Raw genomic sequence first — 27,795 nt, 5'->3', positions numbered from 1 at the left:
GATGAGTGGGAAGTGTCAATGGGGATGTTGAAGTCACCCATTATAATAGTGAGATGTCAGTGGAAAGAAAGGAAGTGAAGCAGCCAGGTGGTGAAGTGGTCTAAGAAAGTGGTGGCTAGCCCTGTGGGTCAGTAAATGATGACACAATGCACCTCAAAAGAGGGGAGTGTAACAGAGGTCGGCAGTGGGATTTGGGTGAAGGCGCAGTTATCTGACTGGAGAAAACTTACGCCTCTACCATGTTTGCCATTGGGGCAGGGGTTGTGGGAAAGGTGGAGTCCGCAATACCAAAGTGTGGCTGGGGAGGCTGTATCAGAGGGGGTGAGCCAGGTTTCGGTGATGGCGAGGAAGGAAAGTTTGTTAGTAGTGAAAAGGTCATGGATGTAGGAAAGTTTGTTGCAGACGGAGCGAGCGTTCCATAGAGCTCCTGTTAGTGCAACTGAGGAAGTGGGGATTAGTTGGATGGGTATGAGGTTAGAAAGGTTGCGGGAGTTTGTGGAAAGTCATGGATAGGAGGTAGAAGTGACTGTGGGGATATGGCGAAGAGGACTAGGATTTGGAGAGATGTTGCCGGCAGTGAGAAGGAGTAGAGAAAGCGTTAGCAGGTGGGAGTAGGATTGAATGTTGAGGAATAATTCTGAGGAGGAGGTGAGATGAATGGAGAGGAGGGAGGGAGAGATTACTAGGTGTAGTAATCTGAGGGGTTACTAGAATGTGGAGGACTATAGGGGAAAAAGTGAAAGCTAACAGAAACATAGTTAAAAGAGAGTAAATGGTCAAAGTGTTGGTTACCTGACTCCTGCCCTGACTAACTGCCTCTGAAATAACTGCCACTTATCTTTGAAGCCACTTTGCACAAGAAGATGCGTGCACCCCTTACAGAGCTTCGAAATATATAGGGCACGCTAAACCATCAGGTGAGGGGCATTGTGGGAGCTGCTTGTGGCTAAATTAGCAGCTGCTCACATCACCAGTAGATGGCTGGGTGATCAAAGACAGATCTAGGACTCTGTAGGCTCTGCAGTTTAGCACCTCTAAACATCAGATAAAATCTACAGTGGGGAAAGGACAGACATATGTGAGTATTGAATGGAATGCGACAGATAACAAAGCAGAAATATCAAGCAGAGAATTGTACCATTAAATTGTTGCAGGGAAGCAGAGCAATAGATGACATATACAGCAAGTAGAGAAAATGTACAGGAGCGGAGCTTGTACCTCTGTGAAAAGAGAAGAAGAAGACGGGCGTTAGTCCATGGCATCTGAAATAACTGCCACTTATCTCCGAAGCCACTTTGCACAAGAATACGCGTGCACAACCCATATGTATTTATATATATTTAGTTTGTTCGTTTCACAAGCCAGGAAGCACACTTATTCTGACACACAAGCCTTGATTTCAGGATTTTTGTTTAGCAAGAAAATTAGGACAGAAGGTTATTAAACTGTCTGCTTTGTTTGTGCTGTGTGAAGAATGAAAAAAAAAATGTTATTAAACTGCTGTTACTGCGGTATATGATACATCAGTCAATTCAAGGTCAAACTGACTCTGCAGGTACAGCACCTCCCTATCACTTGGATATTTAGATTATTATTTACTGATTGAGACTACTACTCCCATTGTTAATGTGATTCAGCACTGCAGTAGTACACCACAATCAGATTAGGACTTTTTCTATTCCTATGTGTAATGAGCCTTTGAAAATTTTAAAATGGCATTGTTTGGCTGACCCACTTTTTTGTACTGGTTGTGATATTCCCCCCTGATTGGCTACAATAGACCATGTGATGTGATAGGTGCAAGAGGTTGCTAAGAAACCTGTGCTGACACTACTAGCATGTTTTCTGGCTGCTGCTGTCTTCAGCAGTTAGTGAAATGCCCCCAAGCATTTTTTTTCAATTGAATTGCAAATTGTTTGAACTCACAGGGACCAGAAAATTTTAAGAAAGTTAGCTTTTACATTTATTTTATATGATTGTCATTGCACTTCTTTGAGCACTAATTGATAGTGCTAAGGTACATAAAGTTATGATGTAAATCAAGTCATTGGCTTACTTTACACTTACATTATTGTCATTATATTATAATAATAATAATTTTTTATTTCTATAGTGCCAACATATACCGCAGCACTTTACATTTTAGTCCGCAGCACTTTACATTTTAGACATTATGTTCAATTTCCATGAGAAGCCACAATATGGCCACATTGGAACCACATCCCCACATTCATCTGCTCAGAACTGTGATTCTTTTAGTCCACATCAAATTATTCTTTAAGGATTCTGTGTACAGTTTAGGAAAATATATTTTTTAATAAGATACAGCTATACAATATGTTATGAGTAGCGTTGAGCAAGTATGTTCTGTCCGAGTACGCTCAGGCCGAGCTCCGAGTAGTTATAGCTGCTCGGTGATATGCTTGAATCCCTCCCGTGTGCATGATTTGCAACTGTTTGACAGCTTTATTACATGTGAGGAATGTGTAAGAAATAGACATTCCTCACATGTAATAAAACTGTCAAACAGTCGCAAATCATGCACACGGGAGTGATTCAACCATATCACCGAGCAGCTATAAATACTCGGAGCTCGGCCCGAGCGTACTCCGCGAAAGGGTTAACAGAACATACTCGCTCAACACTAGTTATGAGTATTTTGGGTGAAAACATGCTTCTACCTTGAAGCTTGATTATTGACATTGCTGGCATAGCAGTATGTGTTATATTTTATTATAATTATAGTTAGGGATGAGGGAACCGGTACTGAACACCGAACACAGACTTCTCCCGGAAGTCTGTTGCAATGTTTGGAGTTCTGGGATAAGTCTGTTGCAGAAAGAGAGAAAGAGAAGGAGATGGAAAGGGAGAGGGAGAGAGAGAGAATTTTCCAGTTCCAAAGTTTGGGTTTCCAATTTTTTCAATGGGGTTTGGGTTCTGGTACAAGTTCGGGTACTGTTCTGGTACTCGAACCGAACATTGGACTAAAGTTCAGGTCAGGTACCAGAACCCGACCTTTCACGGGTCCGCTCATCCCTAATTATAGTATCTGTAGCTTACTAAAATAAAACAATATGTAATGAAAAAATATAAGTTTAGTGGATCTCAATGGTGGAAAATTTACCAATATGAGCACTACTCTACCTAGTGAATGAATTTTATTTTGTTACAATGTTTAGTTTTTCGACAAAACAAGTATTGAAGGTCTGTCTGTCTGTGTTGGGTTAAGCTCACATAAGAGTAAAAAAAGATCCAATTTTCATCCAGAAAAAACAGGCAATTTTTCATCTCTATAGTCATCCGTTTGTTTTTTATACATCAGCAGTAAATGAAATTTACAAGACCAAAAACAGTTTCCTATGTTAATAATGGCAATAATCAATTTGTATTTTTAACTATTTGTTGAAAATCTATTTATTGGTTTGTAGGATTTATGTACGAATTCATTCAACTTTGGAACATGAAACTTTTATGAACAAATCTAAGTGCACTCATACAAACATTATGCAGGCAATGGGACTACTATGGAGTCACAGGAAAAAAAGCTTATTGAAGTCTCATTCCCATTTTAATGGTTACATAAGAAGAAAATTGATTTTAGTCAAGAAAATAAGATGGGGTATTATTATTTTTTACTTTTAGAGCACCATTGATTCCATTATTCTGTACATGAGAAGGGGTTACTTACAAGATGCAAACATAAATTAGGGAGAGGGCCATACACTTGCGGGCTTACAGTCTACAGGGAGACAGGGAGGCATCAAGACCTACTGTTGCAAGTGATTAGGATTGTGGTGGAACTCTGTCAGGTCACCTATGTTTGATGAAAGATCCTTACTTCAGACACATAAAGCTTCCTATAATTTGTGTGTTTGCATGTTGAAAACTAAGAGATCCTGAGAGTCCTTCTTTGCACCTAGCCACATAGACTGATATACAGTTTTTTTACTAAAGCAATTAATGAAAAATGATCCTCAAACTTAGGGTTTCCCCATCTATCCAATGCTGGCCACAAATTGAGATACATGCAGTTGGAGACTTGAAACAACTACTTCAAGACCTTGGCAATTACCTCCATCACTGACCAGTCACATTTTCGTTTGTTTTTTTTACATGATGCTTAAAGACCTGTTAATACTTTTTTCTCTTTCAGATATTCAAGCCTTTTTTTGTTATACACGGAAATTCATTTTTATGTCACTGAGTGCTCTCTTTTTTTGCTGATATGAAACAATATCAGTGGAAAAATAATGGAAATGTCTGTTTTTCCAATTTAATTTTTGACCACGCAACACTACTAAAATACATTAGAAAATATGTTCCTCATTCTGTAACAATTATTTTATTTATTTTTTAGGCGGATGGGACTAATAACTGCAATTTGGATTAACAGTTGTATTTTTATTTATTTATTTTTTGCTTGTCATTTTTATTTATTTTATTGTTTATTTATCTTGCACATTGTGCCCTCCCATATGGTCAAAAAAGACATTTGGGGAGGGACATTTCAATATTTATATATATATTTTTTTATCTTATTTCCCTGGTAACTTGGGCTGGTATATTAGCACCTGTTACAAGGGAAATGCGGCCTGCACCGATCACATGAATATGGTGTATGGAGGAGGAAGCGCCATCAGTGCTTCTTATTACTGTGTACACAGCACTTCCATATACAGTGATAGCGAAGGCAGATGCTAGTAAACCGTCTGCGCCTTCTCTGTGGGGACTCTGGCTGTATCTGACAGCCGAATTCCAGATCCCACAGCTACACAATCTTGTAGCCATCATTTTTTTTTTCTGTCAATATGGCCATGTGAGGGCTTATTTTTTGCCAGACAAGTTGTACTTTTGAATGACACCATTGGTTTTACCATATCGTGTACTAGAAAACGGGAAAAAAATTCCAAGTGCGGTGAATTGCAAAAAAGTGCTATCCCACAGGTTTTTTTTACTATGTTCACTAAATGCTAAAACTGACCTACCATTATGATTCCCCAGGTCATTATGAGTTTGTAGACACCAAACATGTATAGGTTGATTTTTATTTAAGTGGTGAAAAAAAATTCCCAAATTTGTTAAAACAAATAAAAAAGTTGCCATTTTCCGAGACCCGTGGCGTCTATATTTTTAAGGATCTGGGGCCGGGTGAGGGATTATTTTTTGCACACTGAGCTGTCATTTCAATTGATACCATTTTGGGGTAGATACGATGTTTTGATCGCCTGTTATAGCATTTTATTGCATTGTTGCGGTGACCAAAAAAACATAATTCTAGCATTTTGATTTTTTTTCTCATTACGTCCTTTACCAATCGGATTAATTCTTTTTATATATTGATATATCAGGTGATTCTGAACGCGCCGATACCAAATATGTGTATGTGTGATTTTTTTTATTGTTTTATTTTGAATGGGGCGAAAGTGGGGTGATTTAAACGTTTATTTTTTAAATATTTGTAAAAACATTTTTTTTACTTTTCCCTTACTTCAATAGTCTCAATGGGAGACTAGAAGCTGTGATGATCAGATCGCCTGTGTGTAGCAGAAATGCTCACTGGCTATGAGCGCCGACCGCTTGGCGCTTCCCAGCAATGACAACCGCTGGGGTCTCCTGCAGACCCCGGGTTGTCATGCCAACCCATCGGCAACCCACGGTAATGTGACACAGACACCGATGGTCGGGACTAGTGACGTCCTTAAGCCGCAATTACACCCGTGGCTGTTAGGGACACATGACAGCTGATCAGATCAGCTGTCGCATCCCTGGAAAGGTGCAGACTCCGACGATGAGCCCGCACCAAAGGAAGAGACCCGACATGTGCTGTACATATACGGCACGTGTCGGAAAGGGGCGGTCTGGAAGCAGTTAACTACCACCCTAAAACTCGATCATTTTTAGATTCGCTATGAAGTATATATACAGTTAGGTCCATATATATTTGGACAGAGACAACATTTTTCTAATTTTGGTTCTAGACATTACCACAATGAATTTTAAACAAAACAATTCAGATGCAGTGGAAGTTCAGACTTTCAGCTTTCATTTGAGGGTATCCACATTAAAATTGGATGAAGGGTTTAGGAGTTTCAGCTCCTTAACATGTGCCACCCTGTTTTTAAAGGGACTAAAAGTAATTGGACAATTGACTCCAAGGCTATTTCATGGACAGGTGTGGGCAATCCTTTCGTTATGTCATTTTCAATTAAGCAGATAAAAGGCCTGGAGTTAATTTGAGGTGTGGTGCTTGCATTTGGAAGGTTTTGCTGTGAAGTAAACATGCGGTCAAAGAACAAAGAAGCTCTCCATGCAGGTGAAACAAGCCATCCTTAAGCTGCAAAAACAGAAAAAACCCATCCGAGAAATTGCTACAATATTAGGAGTGGCAAAATCTACAGTTTGGTACATCCTGAGAAAGAAAGAAAGCACTGGTGAACTCATCAATGCAAAAAGACCTGGGCGCCCACGGAAGACAACAGTGGTGAGTGATCACAGAATAATCTCCATGGTGAAGAGAAACCCCTTCACAACAGCCAACCAAGTGAACAACACTCTCCAGGAGGCAGGCGTATCAGTATCCAAATCTACCATAAAGAGAAGACTGCATGAAAGTAAATACAGAGGGTTCATTGCACGGTGTAAGCCACTCATAAGCATCAAGAATAAAAAGGCTAGACTGGACTTTGCTTAAAAACATCTAAAAAAGCCAGCTCACTTCTGGAAGAACATTCTTTGGACAGATGAAACCAAGATCAATCTCTACCAGAATGATGGAAAGAGAAAAGTATGGCGAAGGCGTGGTACAGCTCATGATCCAAAGCATAGCACATCATCTGTAAAACACGGCGGAGGCAGTGTGATGGCTTGGGCATGCATGGCTGCCAGTGGCACTGGGTCACTAGTGTTTATTGATGATGTGACACAGGACAGACAGCCGAATGAATTCTGATGTATTCAGAGCCATACTGTGTGCTCAGATCCAGCCAAATGCAGCCAAACTGATTGGTCGTCGTTTCATGCTACAGATGGACAATGACCCAAAACATAAAGCCAAAGCAACCCAGGAGTTTATTAAAGCAAAGAAGTGGAATATTCTTGAATGGCCAAGTCAGTCACCTGATCTCAACCCAATTGAGCATGCATTTCACTTGCTAAAGACTAAACTTCAGACAGAAAGGCCCACAAACAAACAGCAACTGAAAACCACCGCAGTGAAGGCCTGGCAGAGCATCAAAAAGGAGGAAACACAGCGTCTGGTGATGTCGATGAGTTCAAGACATCAGGCAGTCATTGCCAACAAAGGGTTTTCAAACAAGTACTAGAAATGAACATTTTATTTACAATTATTTAATCTGTCCAATTACTTTTGGTCCCTTTAAAAACAGGGCGGCACATGTTAAGGAGCTGAAACTCCTAAACCCTGCATCCAATTTAAATGTGGATACCCTCAAATGAAAGCTGAAAGTCTGAACTTCAACTGCATCTGAATTGTTTTGTTTAAAATTCATTGTGGTAATGTCTAGAACCAGAATTAGAAAAATTTTGTCTCTGTCCAAATATATATGGACCTAACTGTATGATCACCACTAAATTAAAAATACCTGACATATTCAATATTTTGGCAATTAAAAACTTCTTACTTTTAAGCATATAATAGTTTTACTTGCTGTAACTGCAGATGAAATGAAATATTAAATAGTAAAAGTAAGGTTTCTTTATGGTTAAAAAAGTATAAAGCCTTTCAACTTGGGTGTTCTAGTAACTGCTAGTAAAACAGAACTGATAACAACAAATAATTAAGTACATGATTCTTTTCCTGTCTCAATTGTCATGGGTGTCATTTAAATCTGCAGAACAGATGGTTGTGCACTGCATTATAACACGATTATGCCTGTTTTCCCAATGAAGGGTACTTTCCATATTCCTGAATTTTATTTTTTAGTATATACTTTTCTATGCTTGGTATTAGTTTTCATATTCAATACTGTGCAAAAGTTTTAAACTAATGTAAAAATTCTGTAAAATTAGATTGCATTAAAAAATAAAAGTTCTAATAGTTTACTTTTATCAATTAACAACATGCAAAGTGAGTGAATAGCAGAGAAATCTAAATCAAATTAATATTTGGGTGACCATCCTTTGCCTTCAAAACTGCATACTTTCTTCTAGGTACACACACACAGTTTTTGAAAGAATTCAGCAAGAAGGTTGTTCCGAACATCTTGTAGAACTAACCACAGATCTATGGATGTAGGCTTGTGCAAATCCTTCTGTCTATTCATGTAATCCTAAACAGACTTGATGATGTTGCAATCAGGAGACTGGGAGGCCATATCATCACTTCTTTTTCTTCTTTATGCAGATGATAGTTTTTAATTACATTGGCTGTATGCTTGGAGTCGTTGTCCTGTTGCAGAATAAATTTGGAGCCAATTAGACACCTTCCTGATTATATTGCATAATGAATAAGTATCTGCCTGTATTTCTCAACATTGATGACACCAAGAAATGGGCAATCATGAGGACCGTAGACACACTGTTTGGCCAAGGCAAAGTTAGTATAGCAGATGAAAGACGCATCATGTTTATTTCCCTTCAAAATCGGAAGATGCCCAGCAGTGACATCAGTTCAGAATTGTCTGCAACCAGTGGGACCCAGTTACAACCATCTACTTTTTGGATAAGTCAGGCTCGAAGTGGTCTTCTTGAAGAACTTTGACCCAAAACCATACCTTCAACATGAAAACAAAGATGAGTGACTCAACTATGCACAAAACCATTGAAACTGTGGTGCAGAAGAATGGCAGCAGGTGCTCTGGACTGAAGAGTCAAAATTTGAAGTATTTGACTGTAAAAGAAGACTGTTTGCCGAAGGAATGAAGAGTGGTACAATAATGAGTGTTTGCAAGCAACAATGAAGCATGGGGGAGGTTCCTTTCAAGTTTGGAGCTGTGTATCAGCTAATAGAATTGTGGATTTTGTCTAAATCAATGGTGTCGTAAGTTCTGAGAAATATAGGCAGATACTTATGGATCATGCATACCATATGGGGAGGTATCTGATTGCCTCCAAATTTATTCTGTAGCAGAACAACTGCCCCAAACATGCAACCAATATAATTAAGATCTATCTTCAGTGTAAAGAAGAATAAGGAGTCCTGGAAATGATAATATGGCCCCCACAGACCCCTCATCTAAACATCAAGTCTGTGTGGGATTACATGAAGAGACAGAAAGATTTGTGCAAGCCTACATCCACAGAAGTTCTGTGGTTAGTTATCTAAGATGTTTGGAACAAACTCCCTCCTGAGGTTTCTTCAAAAATGCATACAACTGGACCTGGAAGAATGGATGCTGTTTTGAAGACAAAGGGTGGTCACACCAAATATATTGATTTGACTCAGATTTCTCTTTTTTTCAGTTACTTTTTATTTTTAATTTGATAAAATAAACTATTGACACTTGTATTTCAGAAAACATTCTTACTTTGTAGATTTTTTTTCACACCTGCCTAAAACCTTTGCACAGTACTGAATACATGCCTGAAAATGTTTATATAAAGTGTACTATAAAGCACCTATACCATAGTTTGATGTAAACTTTAGGGCCCTCCGTCAACTCTATTTATGGTGATATGGTCCTGGTTCTTAGATCACTTTGTTATCTTGTAAATGTAAGATGTATTTTATTTTTTTTCTGTAAATTCTTAGAGTTTGTCAACTTCTGTGTCTTAATCTTGACTAATTTCTTACAGCAAACTAATATTAATGTTTAATTTGTGTTCATGTAAATAATATGCAGGATTATATTTTATGTTCCTAACAAATACATATAATAATCACATATCAATAGGCTCCAAAGCTAAACTTCACATATCAATTTCAGAATTCCTTTTTATGTTATATATTAATTAAAAATATATATTAGTAGGCCTTTTTTATTGAAAATATTGTCTAATTTAGACCATTTTCTGAAATCTGTTGCCACTTTTCATGACACGAACAAGCATGACAGATGCCAATCAAGGGCAGTGGAAAAACTGTCTTGCCGTTTTTTCTTTTTTTCTTGTCATTGTTTAGTGAAGTCTTTTGAAAAGATGTCCTGCAAAATGATAGTTTTGTTAATGGAGGTTCAGACTAAGCAACAAATCAAGGCAATGATTGATAGGCGGTTTGAATTTTAACTTATGGAGATGTTCTTCAAAGCAATATCCTTCACATATCAATCAATTAAAAAACATGTCTGAAAACATTATTAAATGGCCTGCTTTAGCCAATGTGGGGCGATACTGTCCAAAAGTATCAACCTATAAGGATCATGTAATACAAAGATGCCAATTATTTTGTAGTAAGCAATGTGAAATTCTTCATTTCAATATCACTAAGCAATATGCACTCATCTACTATTAACACAATGCGATAGCAGCTTTTTATATGGGCCTTAGCGATGGCCTGTCAACTGTAGTTTTCATTTACTTCATTGGTGTTATCTAACAATCTACAATTACTGGTGATTATTATTTTACAGACAGAACTGCTTCTTCCACATTTTCAGATATGGTCTCTTTATAGCTATGTACTGTAGCTGATAGACAACTGATAGACAACAACTTATAGAAGTTCACATCCATACAAAATCTAAGCACTGGCAAATCTGCTTCAGTCCAATGCATGCTGTCCCTTGTTCCCTGAAATTCCTTTAACACCTTTAACAGCCATTCCTACGTTTGTTTTGTAACATATTTATCAACCTTTTTTCTACAGATCCTGCTGCAATTTCCCCGCAAGACCCAACGTTAATGATAGGATCATCGCTAATCGCATCTTGCCTAGTGGACTCTGACTTAAACCTGAAGGCAGATGATCTGTTCTGGACCCTTAATGGGAGAAGACTCCCAGCAGACCTGTATAAGATAATGAACAGCACAGCCTTGAATGTGGCCTTGAATAATCTGAATGGATCCAAGCAGCAGTCAGGAGATAACCTGGTGTGTCACAGCAAAGACGGGAGAATCCTGGCAGGCTCATGTCTTTATGTTGGATGTATGTCTTTGATTCTCAGGCTTAGAAAATTTAGGAATGCTAAACTAGATAATGGTTATGTTCCACCTTGATGTACTACTGACAGGTCTTATCATTGTCTTTAGTTAAAGTCCTTTTTCTTGCACCCACTCTGCTTCTGTGTCATCATCACTACCTTTCCAAATCTGTGGTCTCGAAGGTCAATGTTATCATGAGGACACTGTAATGTCTCAAATCACCATTCACATCTATGGTAACACCTATAAACTCATATCTGCACTTCAAGTTAAAGTCATTTAGATTGTACACCTTGATGTGTATGGAGAGGCGAATCCACAAATGGTCCCTATAGTAAAAGTGAATAAGAAGAACACAGAACATAAAGCATTGTAATGGAAATACAGGAGCAGTGGAGCTGCAAGGAGCCTATAACTTTAAGTAATAAAGTAAAATGTAGCAATGGGGGTAAAGAATGTGAAACAAAATAATATATTTATTGCAGCTTGGCTTCATTGCATCTCAACAAACTACTTTATAGATCTTCTTGCTGATCGCTGTTAAAGCCTATTACAGCAGCACATTTTATTTATTTGGTGCTGCAAAAGGTTCTCTATAGTTTTTCCATTACCAGCCACATGTAAAATAAAATACCGTAAGAGAAAGAAATATTTATCTAAAAAATAAAATAATACTAACAATTGTGAATTTTTCTCATGGAAGCAATGGAACAGGATTCAAGTTTATAATCAGTCAGTTCAGGGTGATGCACATTTATTACACTGCTACTAATCAATATTAATATCTCTTTTTAAGAAGCAATCCCATAAAAGTTGTTTCCTCTTATTATATTGCAATAATCATATTATATAGCGAACTTACAATTGCTCATTTTGTCTTTCTACCCAGCTAATTTGTCTCTTTTCTCTGCTCTATTTAGAAACAGGAAGTTTATTTTCCCTGCAAATATCATTCCTATCTTCAACTACTGACCCATCTGCTCCCTCCTCTACCCTGGCATTGACTTTTATAATGACAGTCATATAGGGAAATTGACCTCCTGTTTCTACATAGAGCTTAGATGGATTCAGCTTGTCAGCTTTTTAATGACGTGATGTCATAGACCTAATGCAAAACAGAAGAATTATCTGGGTAGAAAGGCAAAATGAGCACTTGTAAGTAAATAGCGCTATATAATATGATGATTGCAATATATTAAAATGCTAAAAACTTTGATGGGAGTGCTTCTTTAATATTACTATATCAGGAATAAAAACAACATATGGTTAACCCACAAGCTGAATCACAGGAGCTGTAGTTTGTCTACATGTTGGGCAGTATCTAAACAGTGAGGAACTGACCTTTCTTTTTAATTTCACATCTACCAAACATTTTCTATTTAGATTTAGGGCAAAACCTAGAGCAAAAACAATTAATAGGTACACTGCAGCAAGTAAATAAATAGTAGAATTACATGTAAAAAACATAGCATGCTAAGTTGGCAACATTTTGATCAAAAGAGCACAAAAACCATCTTACTTTGGCAAAGTGTACCCAATCAGGATGCTCCCTAAGTCTAGTGACTCACCTCGCTATGTGCTGTCAAGCCTCAAAATAGATGGGGGTACAGCAGGACCTTGACCTGACTGTGTTTTGCACCAACCTGTGGAAATCTAAACAAACAAGGTGCATTGCCCAAAAGGTAGTGTCTCTCCCCCAAATCTATCTAGTATCAGTAACTGAAGCAAAACTGAAATCATGGGCCAGCATACCTGTTAGTATAAGCGCAATTTGTAGGTGGACAGTCACACTATGGCCTTTAACAGACAAAACCTAGAATAAAAACAAGTGCAGTAAGTAAATAAATAATAATAATCAATGCAAGTATAAAACCTAGCATAATTGGTTGGTACCATTTTGATCAAAAGAGCATAAATGCCATTCCACTATGGTAAAGTGTACCTAATCAGAATGGTCCCTGACCAAAGTATCTAACCTCTCTATGTGGCAGCCTGAGACTTAGGGCTTGTTCAGACAAGCTTATTATATGGACGTGTGCGGTCTGTGTAAGAATCAGACAGCAAACTGAGAAATGTAATTCAGTAGGGCTGCCTGGATGACATTTTTTCGCACAGAGAACACCCATTTGAAAAAAATTATTCTTTTTTTTATTTTGGCTGAGACTTGCTTATTAAGTCTGAAGGTGTGTGGGTGTGCTAATTTCATACAGATCATCTGTATTGCAACTGATTTTTACAGAAACATTGCAGTTTTTAACCTAGGAAACTATTTGATTATATTCATTTTTAACTGTTGATGTATAAATACGGATGCCAAAGAGTAACAATGGAGCAGGCATCACCTGTATATTAATGGTGTGCTATGAAAACATGTGCAATTAATAAAAGGAAAGTAACATGCAAAGGATTAGTTGCACCTCCTGAATTTAAACAATATACTGTAAATATGTATTATTTAACAACAAAAAAACCTAAACAAATCAAATTAAAAAAATATAAATTGTGCCATTGCTCTAGATTCTGTTTTCTAGGCTAAAAATTGGCACTAGGATGAAACTCAAATGACCGGCATGATAACCAATAAAACATGTAAATATACTGAATATCTAAAATAGGAATGAATAGAAACTTCACTAAAAGTGATATCAAATAATCGATAAAGAAAAAAGGTGCAATGCACATGTACAGATAAAACATGGATAATGTGGTATTGAAAGAATATAAAACAGATCAGCAGTAACACTGTGCAATAAAGTACCACCAGCATTATCACCCATTGGTGATAATGCTGGTCATATGGGTTGCATCCTAATGCCTGCTTTTGTCCTAGAAACAGTTCTGCTTTTATTCATCTTGTTTAGGTTTTTGTGTTTGTTGCATAATAAATATTTACATCTCGCATGACATTATCGCCGGCCGAGCACATTTTGAAAAGAAAAAAAAAATTGACACTTTGGTATCTTTTTTGTGCATGTGATTTTTGGGCGTGTATTTTTTTTCCTTTCTCATTGGTATGGGTTCAGTTGTAGAGCTCGCAGAGCGGCTGCGCAGTATGTCTCTGGAGGTGAATGACCTCCCCTGTGAGGTTCAGCAGCACCATCAGGGGCTATAGGTCGCCAATGTGGGGGTCTCTGCAGGTAGGCCTGTCCAGCCTGAACCCAAGGTTACCTTCCCAGACAGGTTTTCAGGAGGTAGGGACAAGTCTTTTTGTATTCAAGGAGGCCTGCAAACCATATTTTAAACTTCGTCCTTACTCCTCCAGAAATGAGGAGCAACAGGTTGGAATTTTGATCTCTCTACTGCAGGGAGATCCTCAGTCATGGGCGTTTTCTTTACCGCAGTACTCGGTTTGTCTCCAGTCTGTGGAGGGTTTTTTCGGGGCTCTGGCCCTCATCTATGATAACCCTGACCAAGTCGCCTTGGCTGAGTCTAGGCTACGTTGCCTTCAGGATGGGAATCGGTCAGTGGAAACGCACAGTTCTGAATTCTGCAGATGGGCAATGGATTCCAAATGGAATGACTCAGCCCTTAGTAAGTCAATTTTGTGAGGGCATTACTGAAAGATTGAAAGATGCCTTGGCAGTATATGAAACCCCTCAGTCAATGGAGGCTGACATTTCGCTGGCCATACGTCTTGATAGACGCCTTTGGGAAAGACAGGTGAGATCACTTTCTCCGGGGCCTTCTTGTCGAGGTTGTGTACCTCTGCCAGGGGAGTGGTCTGGGGTTGAACCAGTACTGGGGGTGGTGGTGGAACCCATGCAGTTGGGGGGTGTCACTGCATCATACATTTCCCCGGAGATTTGCAAGGAAAAGGCGTATGTTTTTATGTGGGAAAAAGGGACATTTTGTTGGGACCTGTCCTTCAATTCCTTAACAAAAAGGGACTCGAATAACTCTTGGTAGTCTGGAGTTGGTTAACTAGGGGTGCATTTGTTGCCAACCTGCAGTTCGCGGTTTGTCCTGACAGCAGAGGTGGTGCTAGAGAGCAAAACCGAGAAACTGTCTGTGTTTGTTGACAGTGGAGCCGGAGTCAGCAAGGTTGATGCTGAATTTGTGAAAACTCATGGTGTTGCTTGCTGTACTTTAGCTAAACTTATTTCTATCTTCTCCATCGACTTGGCACCACTTGCACAGAAAGCATTTACTCAGATTATACATAATGTAAAACTGAGGGTGGGGTCAGTTCATTGTGAAATAATCCCTTGCTATGTCCTTGACAATCTTCCCACACCTTTTGTTTTGGGTATTCCTTGGCTTGTTAAACATAATCCATTGGTGGATTAACAAGCCGGGGAGATTATTTAATGGGGAGATTACAGCCATGAGAACTGTTTTGATATTTCCCTTGCTACTGTCTCCACGGAAATATTACCTGCTTTTCTGTCTGGTTTTGAAGACGTTTTTTCTGAGAGGAGGTGTCAGGATTTGCCTCCTCATCATTCATATGACTGTCCTATTAACCTGACCCCTGGAGGTAAACTATCAAAGTTCAGACTGTATAATCTTTCTGGCCCAGAGAGATAAGCCATGAAGGATTTCATTGCTTAGAGTCTTGAGAAGGGACATATCAGACCCTCATCTTCGCCTGTGGTGGCAGGGTTGTTCTTTGTGAAGAAAAAAGATGGCGGTCTACATCATTGTTTAGATTTCCGGGAATTAAATCAAATTACCATCCGTGATCCATACCCTCTTCCTCTGACTTCTGATTTGTTCAGCCAGGTTGTAGAAGCTAAGGTATTCTCCAAGTTGGATTTAAGGGGAGCCTACAATCTGGTTAGAATCAGAGAAGGGGACAAATGGAAAACAGCATTCAGTACCCCTGAACGACATTTTGAGAGTCTGGTTATGCCTTTTGGTTTGACCAATGCACCTGCATATTCCAGCATTTCATAAATTATGTTTTCCTTCATTTGGTGGGGAGGTTTGTGGTGGACTATCTTGACAACATTTTGGTTTACTCACCTGATTTGGAGACACATCGGGGGCATGTTAAGCAGGTGCTCCAGATATTAAGGGATAACAAACTTTATGCCAAACTGGAAAAATGTGTTTTCGCTGTTCAGAAGGTGTAGTTTTTGGGGTACTTGTTGTCATCTTCAGGTTTTCGGATGGATCCAGAGAAGATCCGTGCAATCCTTGATTGGGACCGTCCCGAGAACCTGAAGGCTCTACAACATTTTCTGGGCTTTAATAATTTTTACCGGAAAAGCGCTTGAAAAAATGCATGCGGAAATGCATGCAAAAATGCTTAAAAAAACTCTTCTCCCTGGCAGAAAAAACGCATGTAAAATCTGCATGCGTTTTTTCTGCCAAGGATATGCGGAAATGCTCAGGAAAATTTCTGCTTCATTTCTGCATCGTGGGCACATAACCGTAGAGTGTTTTGGTCTGTTGTGTTTTTTGAGTAGGGATTTCTATAAAAAAAAACATACTGAATTTATGGCAAATTTTAAGACTTTTTGTCTTAAGAACTTCAAAACATATTAACAAAACGATAGTAAAAAAAACATGTGAAAAGACAATGACAAAAACAATATGTTATCACTTCCTTACTTTTTTTTCTCTTTTTAATGAAAAGCCATTGGGGAGATATATCACAACTGGCCTTGATACATGTAGCAGCCAATCACAGAAGAGTTTTAATTACATAAACTGCTCTCGTAAAATAAAAATTGAGCTCTGATTTTCTTCTATGGGCAAAAGGCCAATTTCTCTGTATGGCAGTTTTGATAAATGATGCCTAATTAGTTGTTATGGGAAAATCCAATAAACCAGTAAACTCATATTAAGTTTGTTACATTTCTGCTATTTTTACTGCATTATGAATAAGGACAGATCAGTTTTATAATCTGCAAACTTCCTCAAGTAATGAACTCTTCTACGGGGACATGTGTAGTATGAAGATTCATTATGCTATGTACAACTATCTTTATCCACAGGGAACAAAATAGATAATGTGTAAGAATACCATTATGTCAGAATCCTATCACAGGGGATTAAAACTCATTGAACTATCACTAGAAGAAACACAAAACACAAGGGAAAGCTTTCATCACATATCCATACGTAATATGATAGAAGATCTCTTTCTGTGGAATGTGTCTGTTTTTCACGAGATTTATTTTATTTTAGCAAAACCAACTGTGCTTAAAATAACATTGTTACCCAGGTCAAAGGACTCAGAATTTCAACAAGTCTTAGCTTTTCACTGCTCCTTAATGCATTTCATGGGACTTTTACCTGGGGCTACCTTAGTGGATACTATGGAAGATTTAGATGTCTGTCACTATTTAATCCACCTTTTTTCACATCTACATCAGTTACTTTGCAAATATGAAGCCATCTGCCAAGTAACCTATGCCTATATCTTCTACTTTTCTATCTCATATTCAGTACTGTGCAAACGTTTTAGACAAATGTGGAAAAAGTGCTGCAACTTAACAATGCCTTCAAAAATAGAAAAGTTTATAGATTATTTAACAATTGACAAAATGGCAAGTGAATGAACAAAAAAGAAATCTAAAATATTTGATGTGAGCTTCATTTGCCTTCAAAACAGCATCAATTCTTCTAAGTACACTTGCACATATGTTTTGAAGGAACATGTTAGGAAGGTTGTACCAAACATCTTGGAGAACTAACCATAGTTCTTCTGTGGATGAAGGCTTGCACTAATCCTTCTGTCTCTTCATGTAATCCTACACTGATTTAATGATGTGGGGGGGGGGGGCATATTATCACTTCAGAACTTCTTGTTCTTCTTTATGCTGGAGATACTTCTCAATGACATTGGCTGTATGTTGGAGTTGTCCTGTGGCAGAATCAATTTGAAGCCAATCAGATGCCCCTTGATGGTACAGCTTGATGGATGAAAATATGCCTATATTTCTATATTTTTTCTCCTCATTTCTAGATCTGTTCACTCCACCTATTCTATTTTTTCTTCTACTTTATTGCCTTCTGTTCTCTTGTCACATTCCTATTGGCAATAGTTTCAGAAGTTAGTCTTGTCTTGATGACAATGCACACCTTAAGTTCTCGCATTCTTCCATGCTTTTAAAGTATAATAGCTAAAGTAGCTCTAATAATGAATGATTTAGAAGATAAATCTGCCACAGGGTTTTGTTTTTTGTAGTGTTTTATGCATGTTCCTTATTGAAATCTAGAACACTGGAAAATGGCCTTTACAAAACTATTGCCACAAAATAGGATGCCTACAGATATCAAAAAAGAAAATGAGATATGTCCTTCTTTGGCTTATCTGTGGACTAATCTCACCCATTCAAGTTAATTGGGTCAGCCGTTAAAACAGACAAGAAACAGATGCCATAAGGCTGGGTGCCCACGTAGCGTTTTTCAAGCGTTTATGCTGCGGAATTTCCGCAGCGGAAACGCTTGTAAAACGCTAGGTAATCCGCACCCCATGGTCCCCAAGGGGATTCCGCATGTTCTATGCACATGCTGCGGATTTTTCCGCAGCGTTTATGCTGCGTACAAAAATCCGCAGCATGTCATTTAATTTTGCGGAAGTGCAGCGTTACTCCCGCCATTGACTTGCATTGAGACGCACAGAAACCGCGACTGTACATTTTTACAAGCGGCTTCTATGCGTCTCTATGTGCGGATGGTACCCAGTTCTGGAGGAGAGGAGACTCTCATCCAGACCTGGGTACCATTGTACCTGTAAAAAAAGAATAAAATAACAAAGTTTATACTCACCTGTCCAGCGTCTTCTCTCTGAATGCCAGCAGCGCTGAAGGACCTTCGGTGACGTCACAGTCATGTGACCGCAGGCCCTTCACCGCTGTGTCTCGCGATATGCCGGCAGCCGGGAACCAGACAGGAACGAGCGCTGCAGCCACGCCGGGGCCTCGGGGGTGAGTATAGCTTTATTTGTTTTAATTTTTACGGTTCACACTGTATAAATCCATGCTGTTTGCATGGATTTATACAGTGTGACCTAGTTGTCAAGCACTTTCCAAGTGATGCTATCGCCTGGAAAGTGCTTGTCAATCTGCATGCGGAAACGCATGTGAACCCGCATGTGGATCCGCATGTATTCTGCAGGAAAAACGCATGCACAATCTGCATGTACAATCTGCATGCGTTTTTTCTGCCAGGGAGATGCAGAAATGCTGCAGAAAATTTCTGCTTCATTTCTGCATCGTGGGCACATAGCCTCCATGTTGCATCCGTGTGATGTCATAATTCTCTGACTGATTGCAAGGAATAGCCGGGGAAACTTCATTCATTTTTGAGAAAGCTGGTGACACACAGATTGTAAAAGTTGCCCCACAAACTAAAAATAGATGAACAGATTAGAAAATTTGTGAAACATGACCCTTTTTATGGGCATGAAAAATCCCTGATGTGTGAGTAGGACCTCAGCTGTAGCAATAACATTACTCATTAATAAAAATAAGAAGTCTAGACCAAACCCTAAGCAGAAATCCCAAATTAGTTCTTCTCCTACACAAATGTAACAGTAGGGACTATACATTGTGGTTTGTGGCTCTCAACCGATCTCATCTAAACCCAAATCTATCCAACAGACTGCCATAATTGTGGTGCATAACTCTACACAACACATTTCAACAACTCAATTGTCCAATGGCAATGTGTTTCTCTAACACTCCAATTGTCACTTGAAATTTCTAGAAGCTCCTGATGCTCAGTTCTTTTACTTTCATATGCAAAGGCAATTGCAAACTCTGTAGTGAGTGCTGCACCAGATGATAGGTGATTTCAAGTGCGAGCTAGCTCTGTGCCTTTGCGAGGTTAATCTTTTTCTGTTCAGCTGTTGTTACTCCTAGATGCTGACACTTAACAATAATAGCACTTAGAATTGATCATGCCAGATCTAACATGTCGGAAATATAGTGAACTTACGTACATGTGGCACAAGTAACATCCTATGACAGTGCCACATTCAAAGTCAATGAGCTCTTCATCATTACCTATAATACTAATAATGAGTGTTTACATATATATGTACACAGTGTTCAGCATTAATGAGGATACCCCAATGGATCTGTGAGAAAATCTTTAGTTTCCTTTCAGAATCAACATTTTCTATAGGATACTACAAACTACAAAATACTCCCACAAATGTGGGACATTAATTTCAAACAAGATTTGGTATTTTGCACACCCAAAAAAAGTAATTTTCCTAACAAATTCATCAAGACCATGTTGCTAAAATGAATACTCCGCAATGAATTTCTTAGAAGCAAAGCTAAAGTTTAGATTACAAAATTCAAATTAACAAGAATTCAACCATAGGTAAGTCTAATTGTTCATTAAACGGGTGTCTGGCAGATAGTTGACTACAAAAAGGCTTTAGTTAATGAAGAAAAGCTTTTCCTATTTCATGCTCTCAGTAATGGCACCACATGGAAGAGAAATGTCTCAAGACCTGAGAGAGAAAATTATTTCTCTACACAAGAAAAGTGAAGGCTACAAGAAGATCAGCAATGATTTAATTATCAGTCAGAATATGATAATACAATACAATATACAAAATTTTGACAAAGATGGAATTGCAACTATCTCACACAAAATTCTACATGTAGTAGTTTTTGTTTTGACGTGGGGTGTACTCACCCTGCATCAACAAACTTGAGTAAAAGTGAAGATTTTGTAATGAAAGCTTTAGGCTATGTGCCCACGTTGCATTTATGAAGCAGAAAATTTCTGCTGCATAAATGCAAGTCCTCTCCCGGAAAAACGCATGCGGAATTCCGCACGTGTTTATCGCGCATTTTTCGCGCGTTTATCACGCGTTTTCCACATGCGGAATTGCCTTGCGTTTTTTATGCATTGGACTAAGGCAATTCCGCTTGCGGAAACGCAAAATTAAATGACATGCTGCGGATTTTTGAACGCGGCATAAACGCTGCGGAAAAATCCGCAGCATGTGCATAGAAGTTGCGGAATCCCATTGGGGACCATGGGGTGCGGATATACATGCGTTTTTCAAGCGTTTACGCTGCGGAAATTCCGCAGCATATACGCTTGAAAAATGCTACGTGGGCACACAGCCTTATTATTAACTTTACTTTCATATTATAGGTTAAAAAAATCCTATAAAACTCAGTCTTGTCATAATTTTGGAAATTGTTCTTGTGTTTAATGAGATACTGATTAAAATCTTACTTTTCAAAGGAAGTACACTCGTCTATTCAGAGCACTATATATATTTGTATGTATATATTGTTTATTTTCTGTTTGAAAACAAAGGTTGCAAACAAATATTTAGGGACATTCTTTAATGATTATTTAGAAAATTCTCTTAACAAATTTGTCAAAAAATGAAATGTATTATGTTCATTTCTGTAACATTTCTTTTTCTTTTTTTTTATGTTAACTCAATCACTTGAAAATAAGTACCATTGTGCATAAATTTTTGGTATTTAATAGTGTGGCAGCCTATACTGTTTAGTAGTACCCCCAAAAAATTGAATCCAGACCTAAACCTGCCAAATATATTTAAAAATGCACTATTTTACTGTGTAGAAAACTATAGAAATGTTACAATATACAGTGGTGGCCAAAAGTATTGGCACCCCTGCAATTCTGTCAGATAATACTCAGTTTCTTCCTGAAAATGATTGCAATCACAAATTCTTTGGTATTATTATCTTCATTTAATTTGCTTGCAAAGAAAAAACACAAAAGAGAATGAAGCAAAAATCAAATCATTGATCATTTCACACAAAACTCCAAAAATGGGCCAGACAAAAGTATTGGCACCCTCAGCCTAATACTTGGGTGCACAACCTTTAGCCAAAATAACTGCAAACAACCGCTTCCGGTAACCATTAATGAGTTTCTTACAATGCTCTGCTGGAATTGTAGACCATTCCTCTTTGGCAAACTGCTCCAGGTTCCTGATATTTGAAGGGTGCCTTCTCCAAACTGCCATTTTGAGATCTCTCCACGGGTGTTCTATTGGATTCAGGTCTGGACTCATTGCTGGCCACCTTAGAAGTCTCCAGTGCTTTCTCTCAAACCATTTTATAGTGCTTTTGGAAGTGTGTTTTGGGTCATTGTCCTGCTGGAAGACCCATGACCTCTGAGGGAGACCCAGCTTTCTCACACTGGGCCCTACATTATGCTGCAAAATTTGTTGGTAGTTTTCAGACTTCATAATGCCATGCACACGGTCAAGCAGTCCAGTGCCAGAGGCAACAAAGAAACCCCAAAACATCAGGGAACCTCCACCATGCTTGACTGTAGGGACCGTGTTCTTTTCTTTGAATGCCTCTTTTTTTTTCCTGTACACTCTATGTTGATGCTTTTTCCCAAAAAGCTCTACTTTTGTCTCATCTGACCAGAGAACATTCTTCCAAAACGTTTTAGGCTTTCTCAGGTAAGTTTTGGCAAACTCCAGCCTGGCTTTTTTATGTCTCAGGGTAAGAAGTGAGGTCTTCCTGGGTATCCTACCATACAGTCCCTTTTCATTCAGACGCCGATGGATAGTACGGGTTGACACTGTTGCACCCTCGGACTGCAGGGCAGCTTGAACTTGTTTGGATGTTAGTCGAGGTTCTTTATCCACCATCCGCACAATCTTGCGTTGAAATCTCTCGTCAATTTTTCTTTTCCGTCCACATCTAGGGAGGTTAGTCACAGTTCCATGGGCTTTAAGCTTCTTGATGACACTGCGCACGGAAGACACAGGAACATTCAGGTCTTTGGAGATGGACTTGTAGCATTGAGATTGCTCATGCTTCCTCACAATTTGGTTTCTCAAGTCCTCAGACAGTTCTTTGGTCTTCTTTCTTTTCTCCATGCTCAATGTGGTACACTCAAGGACACAGGACAGAGGTTGAGTCAACTTTAATCCATGTTAACTGGCTGCAAGTGTGATTTAGTTATTGCCAACACCTGTTAGGTGCCACAGGTAAGTTACAGGTGCTGTTAATTACACGAATTAGAGAAGCATCACATGATTTTTCAAACAGTGCCAATACTTTTGTCCACCCCCTTTTTTAGGTTTGGTGTGGAATTATATCCAATTTGGCTTTAGGACAATTCTTTTTGTATTTTTTCATTGAAGACAAATTAAATGAAGATAATAATACCAAAGAATTTGTGATTGCAATCATTTTCAGGAAGAAACTGAGTATTATCTTACTGAATTGCAGGGGTGCCAATACTTTTGGCCACCACTGTTAATTTGTATATCTTAAATTTCATTCCTATTTGATGCAAACTAGTGTTTTTTTTGTTCAAGTTTCTTATTTATTGTGTGTAACAAAAAACGTTGTGTGAATTATAATACATGGAAATATAGTAACTGAAGACTAAAGACAAACTATGTTCCATAAATTGAAATAAGTAACTACATCAATTGTTTTGACTGCTCAATATTCTAGGAAAGACAGAATTCTATGCAATTGTTGTAACCTAAAATATTTATACTTTAGTATTTATCAGAGGTGAATGTATATATAAAAGTTCTACTTCTTGATAATTCTCATTTAAATTTAACATTATACTGCATTTCTTAAATAAATCAATTTTATCACTTGCCCATATTTCCTAAAGTCTTTATACATATATTGTACAGCATAATGGCACATGCATATGTCTAACTATTGCTTTCTGTACAGTACACTGTCATTTCAATCACGCTTCCTTCAACAACAGTAGCATCTTAACAAACTACTGCAATTGTATTTGTGATTTTTAACCCCATGAACCACATTTATTAAGACTATATGAGTCTAAAACTGAAATTTGCTGGAAAAAAAGTTGTACATAGCACTATGACTAAGTGAGGCTACACGCCAGAAACACGTCAGCTGTTTTCTATGGAGTATATGCAATATATCCAAGTATATCCAATCAAATTGGAATAAAATTTGAATGTTTTTATACAAAGAATGGGGACATGTAGCTTTCTCTACCCTTTTTATTAAGTAACACAGTATAAACTAATAAATGATATTCAATTTGATTTCTAACATGAAATATCTATTTTTTTAAATTCCTTGTTGCAGTGCCACCAGAGAAACCAACCAATATAACATGTTGGTCAAAGAATATGAAAGATTTAACCTGTAAGTGGGTTCCTGGGAGTGAAGGAGAAACCTACCTGCATACTAACTACACTTTGAAGTACAAGCTCAGGTATTTGGGTGTCATAAAGTTACATGAAAAAAGTTTGTGCTTTATAATTGAATTGGAATATATTTTATTTGACTTTTTTAACAGCATTATTATTATTATTACTATTTATTTTTAAAGCATTATTATTACTATTTATTTTTAAAGCATCACTAATTCTATGATGCTGTACATGTGAAAAGAGGTTACATACAAAGTAGATATATAAATTACCATGAACAAACTAATAGTGACAGACAGGTACAGAGGGACAATTCCCCCAAAGGCTTACAGTCTTACAGGAGACAATAGGGCGGGGGGCATTTAGGTTCTTATAATGGAACCATGACACAGTGTCAGTTCTATTATAAGATGTACTCCATGGGTTTATAATGTGGTCTCTTGGGCTCTATTATTTAGAATGCAGTGTCATTCTTTCTTTACGATCTTTCAGAATCTGTAACTATGTATCCCCTCGATACTTTCAATGAGGATGTGAACACAGTCTCACACTGTTAAATCAATGGTTAACCAATTCATTACCAGCTAATTTTCCCCCATTCCTGACCAGTCACATTTTAGAGTTTTATTGTACATACGCTTTTAATGACGCTAATATTTTTTCTTTTTAGGGTGTTCAAATAATTGTTGCCCCTTTTTCTATGAGGCTTACTTTTTATGTCATTTTTACATTCCTTTTTTTATTGATAAAAGGGGAAAATATAAAGACAGACAGGAAATATTTTTTTACCTATTTATCTTGTTTTCAAGGCCACAAAGGATCACTAAAAACATTTCAAATTGTGTTGCTCTTTCCTTAGAAAATATTTTTATATGTTGAATATATTTTTTTCAACATGAGTGGGAATAGAAAAAGCGATTCATGGTCTCTTTCATTTTTTTTTTTAGCTTTGCATTATTTATATCTGTTTTCATTGAGTAATGGTAATAAACCAGGTTTATCTTCTCTCTGGGAAGTCTGGCTGTGTATGGCAGCAGCTTCCTTACCCCATAAACAATCTGCTTTTTCTTATGCTTCCTTATATAGCGCCATCATTCAATACAACACTTTGAGGACATTGTCATTGCTGTCCCCATTGGGGCTCACAATCTAAATTCCCTATGTCTCTGGAGTGTTGGAGAAATCCAGAGAACCTGGTGGAAACCACACAAACACGGGGAGAACATACAAACTCCTTGCAGATGTTGTCCTTGGTGGGATTTGAACCCAGGATACTGGGGCTGCAAGACTACAGTGCTAACCACTGAGCCACCATGCTATTCTTCCACTGAGGCCTCATGCACACGTTCAGTATTTGGTGAGTTTTGTTACATCAGTATTTGTAAGCCAAAACCAGGAGTAGAACAATCAGAGGAAAAGTATAATAGAAACACGTCACCACTTCTGTATTTATCACCCACTCCTGGTTTTGGCTTATAAATACCGGTGTAAAATACTGTCCAAATACTGAAAGTGTGAACATTGGCTTAGACTACATTGACGTTTTAGAATGTCAGTGCATGATAAGAGTGGACTGCCAAGATGTATAAAGTTTATGGGCAGTAAGAAGCAGTTAATTTACAAAAGATAAGTATTGGGTCTCATTTATATAAACTAGGGCAGACAAATAGCTTTGGGAGTCAGCAACTTTTTTTTCACTTTTTATTTTCTAATCTTAAACTTGATTGGCTATTTTGAGTAGTATCTCCACTTTTTGTCTGTTTTGTTTACATAATATACATATGTTTCCAATTACATTTAGTTATCTAATATTGCATTGTATGTTGTTTTAATAGTAATGTAACTAACCTTTTGTAAGAATTTACAGTGGTCTAAAATTAGCATTCATTGTAGATGAGATATGAATGATTTGTATATTTCCAGGTGGTATGGCAGAGATAATACATGTCAAGAATATCACACCATGGGGCAATATTCCTGCCATATTCCTAAAGATCTTGCCCTCTTTACACCCTATGAAATTTGGGTGGAAGCTTCAAACAGACTGGGATCCACTACGTCTGACATAATGACGCTGGACATTCTTGATGTGGGTAAGATACTTTTGAGCATGTCTTTACCCTGAAGAAAATATTAGTGTGCAACACACTTGGTACAGAATAGTTTCTTGGAACCACAAAGAGTGTTATGAATATGTATGACTCAAAAGTAAATCTGAGGTCGAAGTAAAATTTAGCATTTCACACACGTAATGTATATGCTGTATAAATTAGAATTAAAGGCTTTTATCTACTTTTAGAAAAGTGGGCTCCAACTGAGAAGATGGTAGTAAAACAAAAAACAAATAGTACTCATCTCCCCTCAGTCCAGTGTCGGCTCCCCGCTGCTGCTCTGATGCCTGTACTTTGACTGCAACGGTAACGTCAGTTTGACAGCATGCATCACTGCTGCAGCTATGATTTTTACCTGAACGGTTAGGGGCCACTTTTCTAAATCTGATCTATAATACTAAATTTGCACACACAGACCATATATGAAAAAAAAGGCTAATAGGTCAATTGACACTTATGATAATCTGACAGTTTTCTAAACTGTAGCAGAAAATAATCCTGTAAGAGGTTCTTGATACAGTGTTGCATTTATTATTGTATGCAAGAATACACAGAATAGAAAGATAGTCATTTGTAAGGTGGAAGTAAATTAAAATTAAGGTTGTTTTCACAGTTTTGGATTGGATTTTGCATTATTAATATATGCTCTAACCGTATATGGTTAACTTCTGTAGTCACTACAGACCCCCCATCCGATGTTCATGTGAGTCGTGTAGGGGATTTGGAAGATCAACTGAGTGTCCGCTGGAGTTCTCCCCCTGCTTTGAAAGACTTCTTATTTCAAGCCAAGTACCAGATTCGCTATAGAGTAGAAGATAGCATGGAATGGAAGGTATATGTTTATATATTCTTCACTATGTTATGTAGATTTCTGATTGGAATGTTAAAGTGAAGAATTGAGTGGGTTATCCGAATCAGCATGGACCCGGGGAAGGTAAATAAATCTCTTATAACAAATTGCAGGTGGGGACAGACAGAAGCTTTCCAAAACCACTTTAATACTGCCACACTATTATTTTTTTTCATTATGCCACAGTGCTAACCACTGAGTCACTATGCTACAGCTGTGACCATATAATACCACCATATAGTGACAGAATGCCACCACACTGATAACCAAACCAGACCAATATTACCATCAATGCTGCAATATAAGAGACAAATAATACCGCCAGACCATAATCACATATTACCAAAATATTCAGTAGTGATAACATCATCATACTGATCATTAACCAACACTACTGAACTAAGACTGATATTATCACCATACAGTGACCATGTAGTGGTTGATATCCCTGACTCAGTCAGCGGTGACGTTCTCAATGATAGTAGACATTTACTTTCCCCTTTTGTATTCCATTTGACTTTGACCCCCAAAGGTCTTACATCCATGACTCATCTCTGCAGAATGTAACACACAGATATCCTTTGCTTTTCACTTTTCCAGCACTCTTCTCACATTCAACATTTACACAAACCGCATAGTGCTATAACCAGTGCCCTACACAGTAATAATGCCTCCTTTGTGAACTGCAGAGCAATAGTACTCTAACATTTTGAATGCAC

At 38.0% G+C, this 27,795-nt stretch overlaps 1 protein-coding gene across 5 annotated transcripts in view; it reads left to right on the top strand.

Annotated features, from left to right (window-relative positions):
• CRLF1 (cytokine receptor like factor 1) overlaps positions 1 to 27,795 on the top strand; it is a 287,036-nt gene that overhangs the window by 188,234 nt on the left and 71,007 nt on the right. For all 5 annotated transcript variants that reach the window (XM_073655164.1, XM_073655163.1, XM_073655165.1 and 2 more), the window contains exons 2-5: positions 10,763 to 11,041; positions 24,048 to 24,177; positions 26,039 to 26,208; positions 26,901 to 27,058. In XM_073655164.1, the coding sequence (XP_073511265.1) occupies positions 10,763 to 11,041; positions 24,048 to 24,177; positions 26,039 to 26,208; positions 26,901 to 27,058 (737 nt within the window). The remainder of the gene's footprint in view (positions 1 to 10,762; positions 11,042 to 24,047; positions 24,178 to 26,038; positions 26,209 to 26,900; positions 27,059 to 27,795) is intronic.

The sequence above is a fragment of the Phyllobates terribilis genome, unplaced genomic scaffold, assembly GCF_046119375.1.
Source record: "Phyllobates terribilis strain yellow unplaced genomic scaffold, ASM4611937v1 Scaffold_1__5_contigs__length_1240528914, whole genome shotgun sequence".
In the NCBI taxonomy this organism is placed as follows: domain Eukaryota; kingdom Metazoa; phylum Chordata; class Amphibia; order Anura; family Dendrobatidae; genus Phyllobates; species Phyllobates terribilis.
The sequence above is the reverse complement of the archived record's forward strand: the minus strand, read 5'-3'. Positions and strand labels throughout refer to the sequence as shown.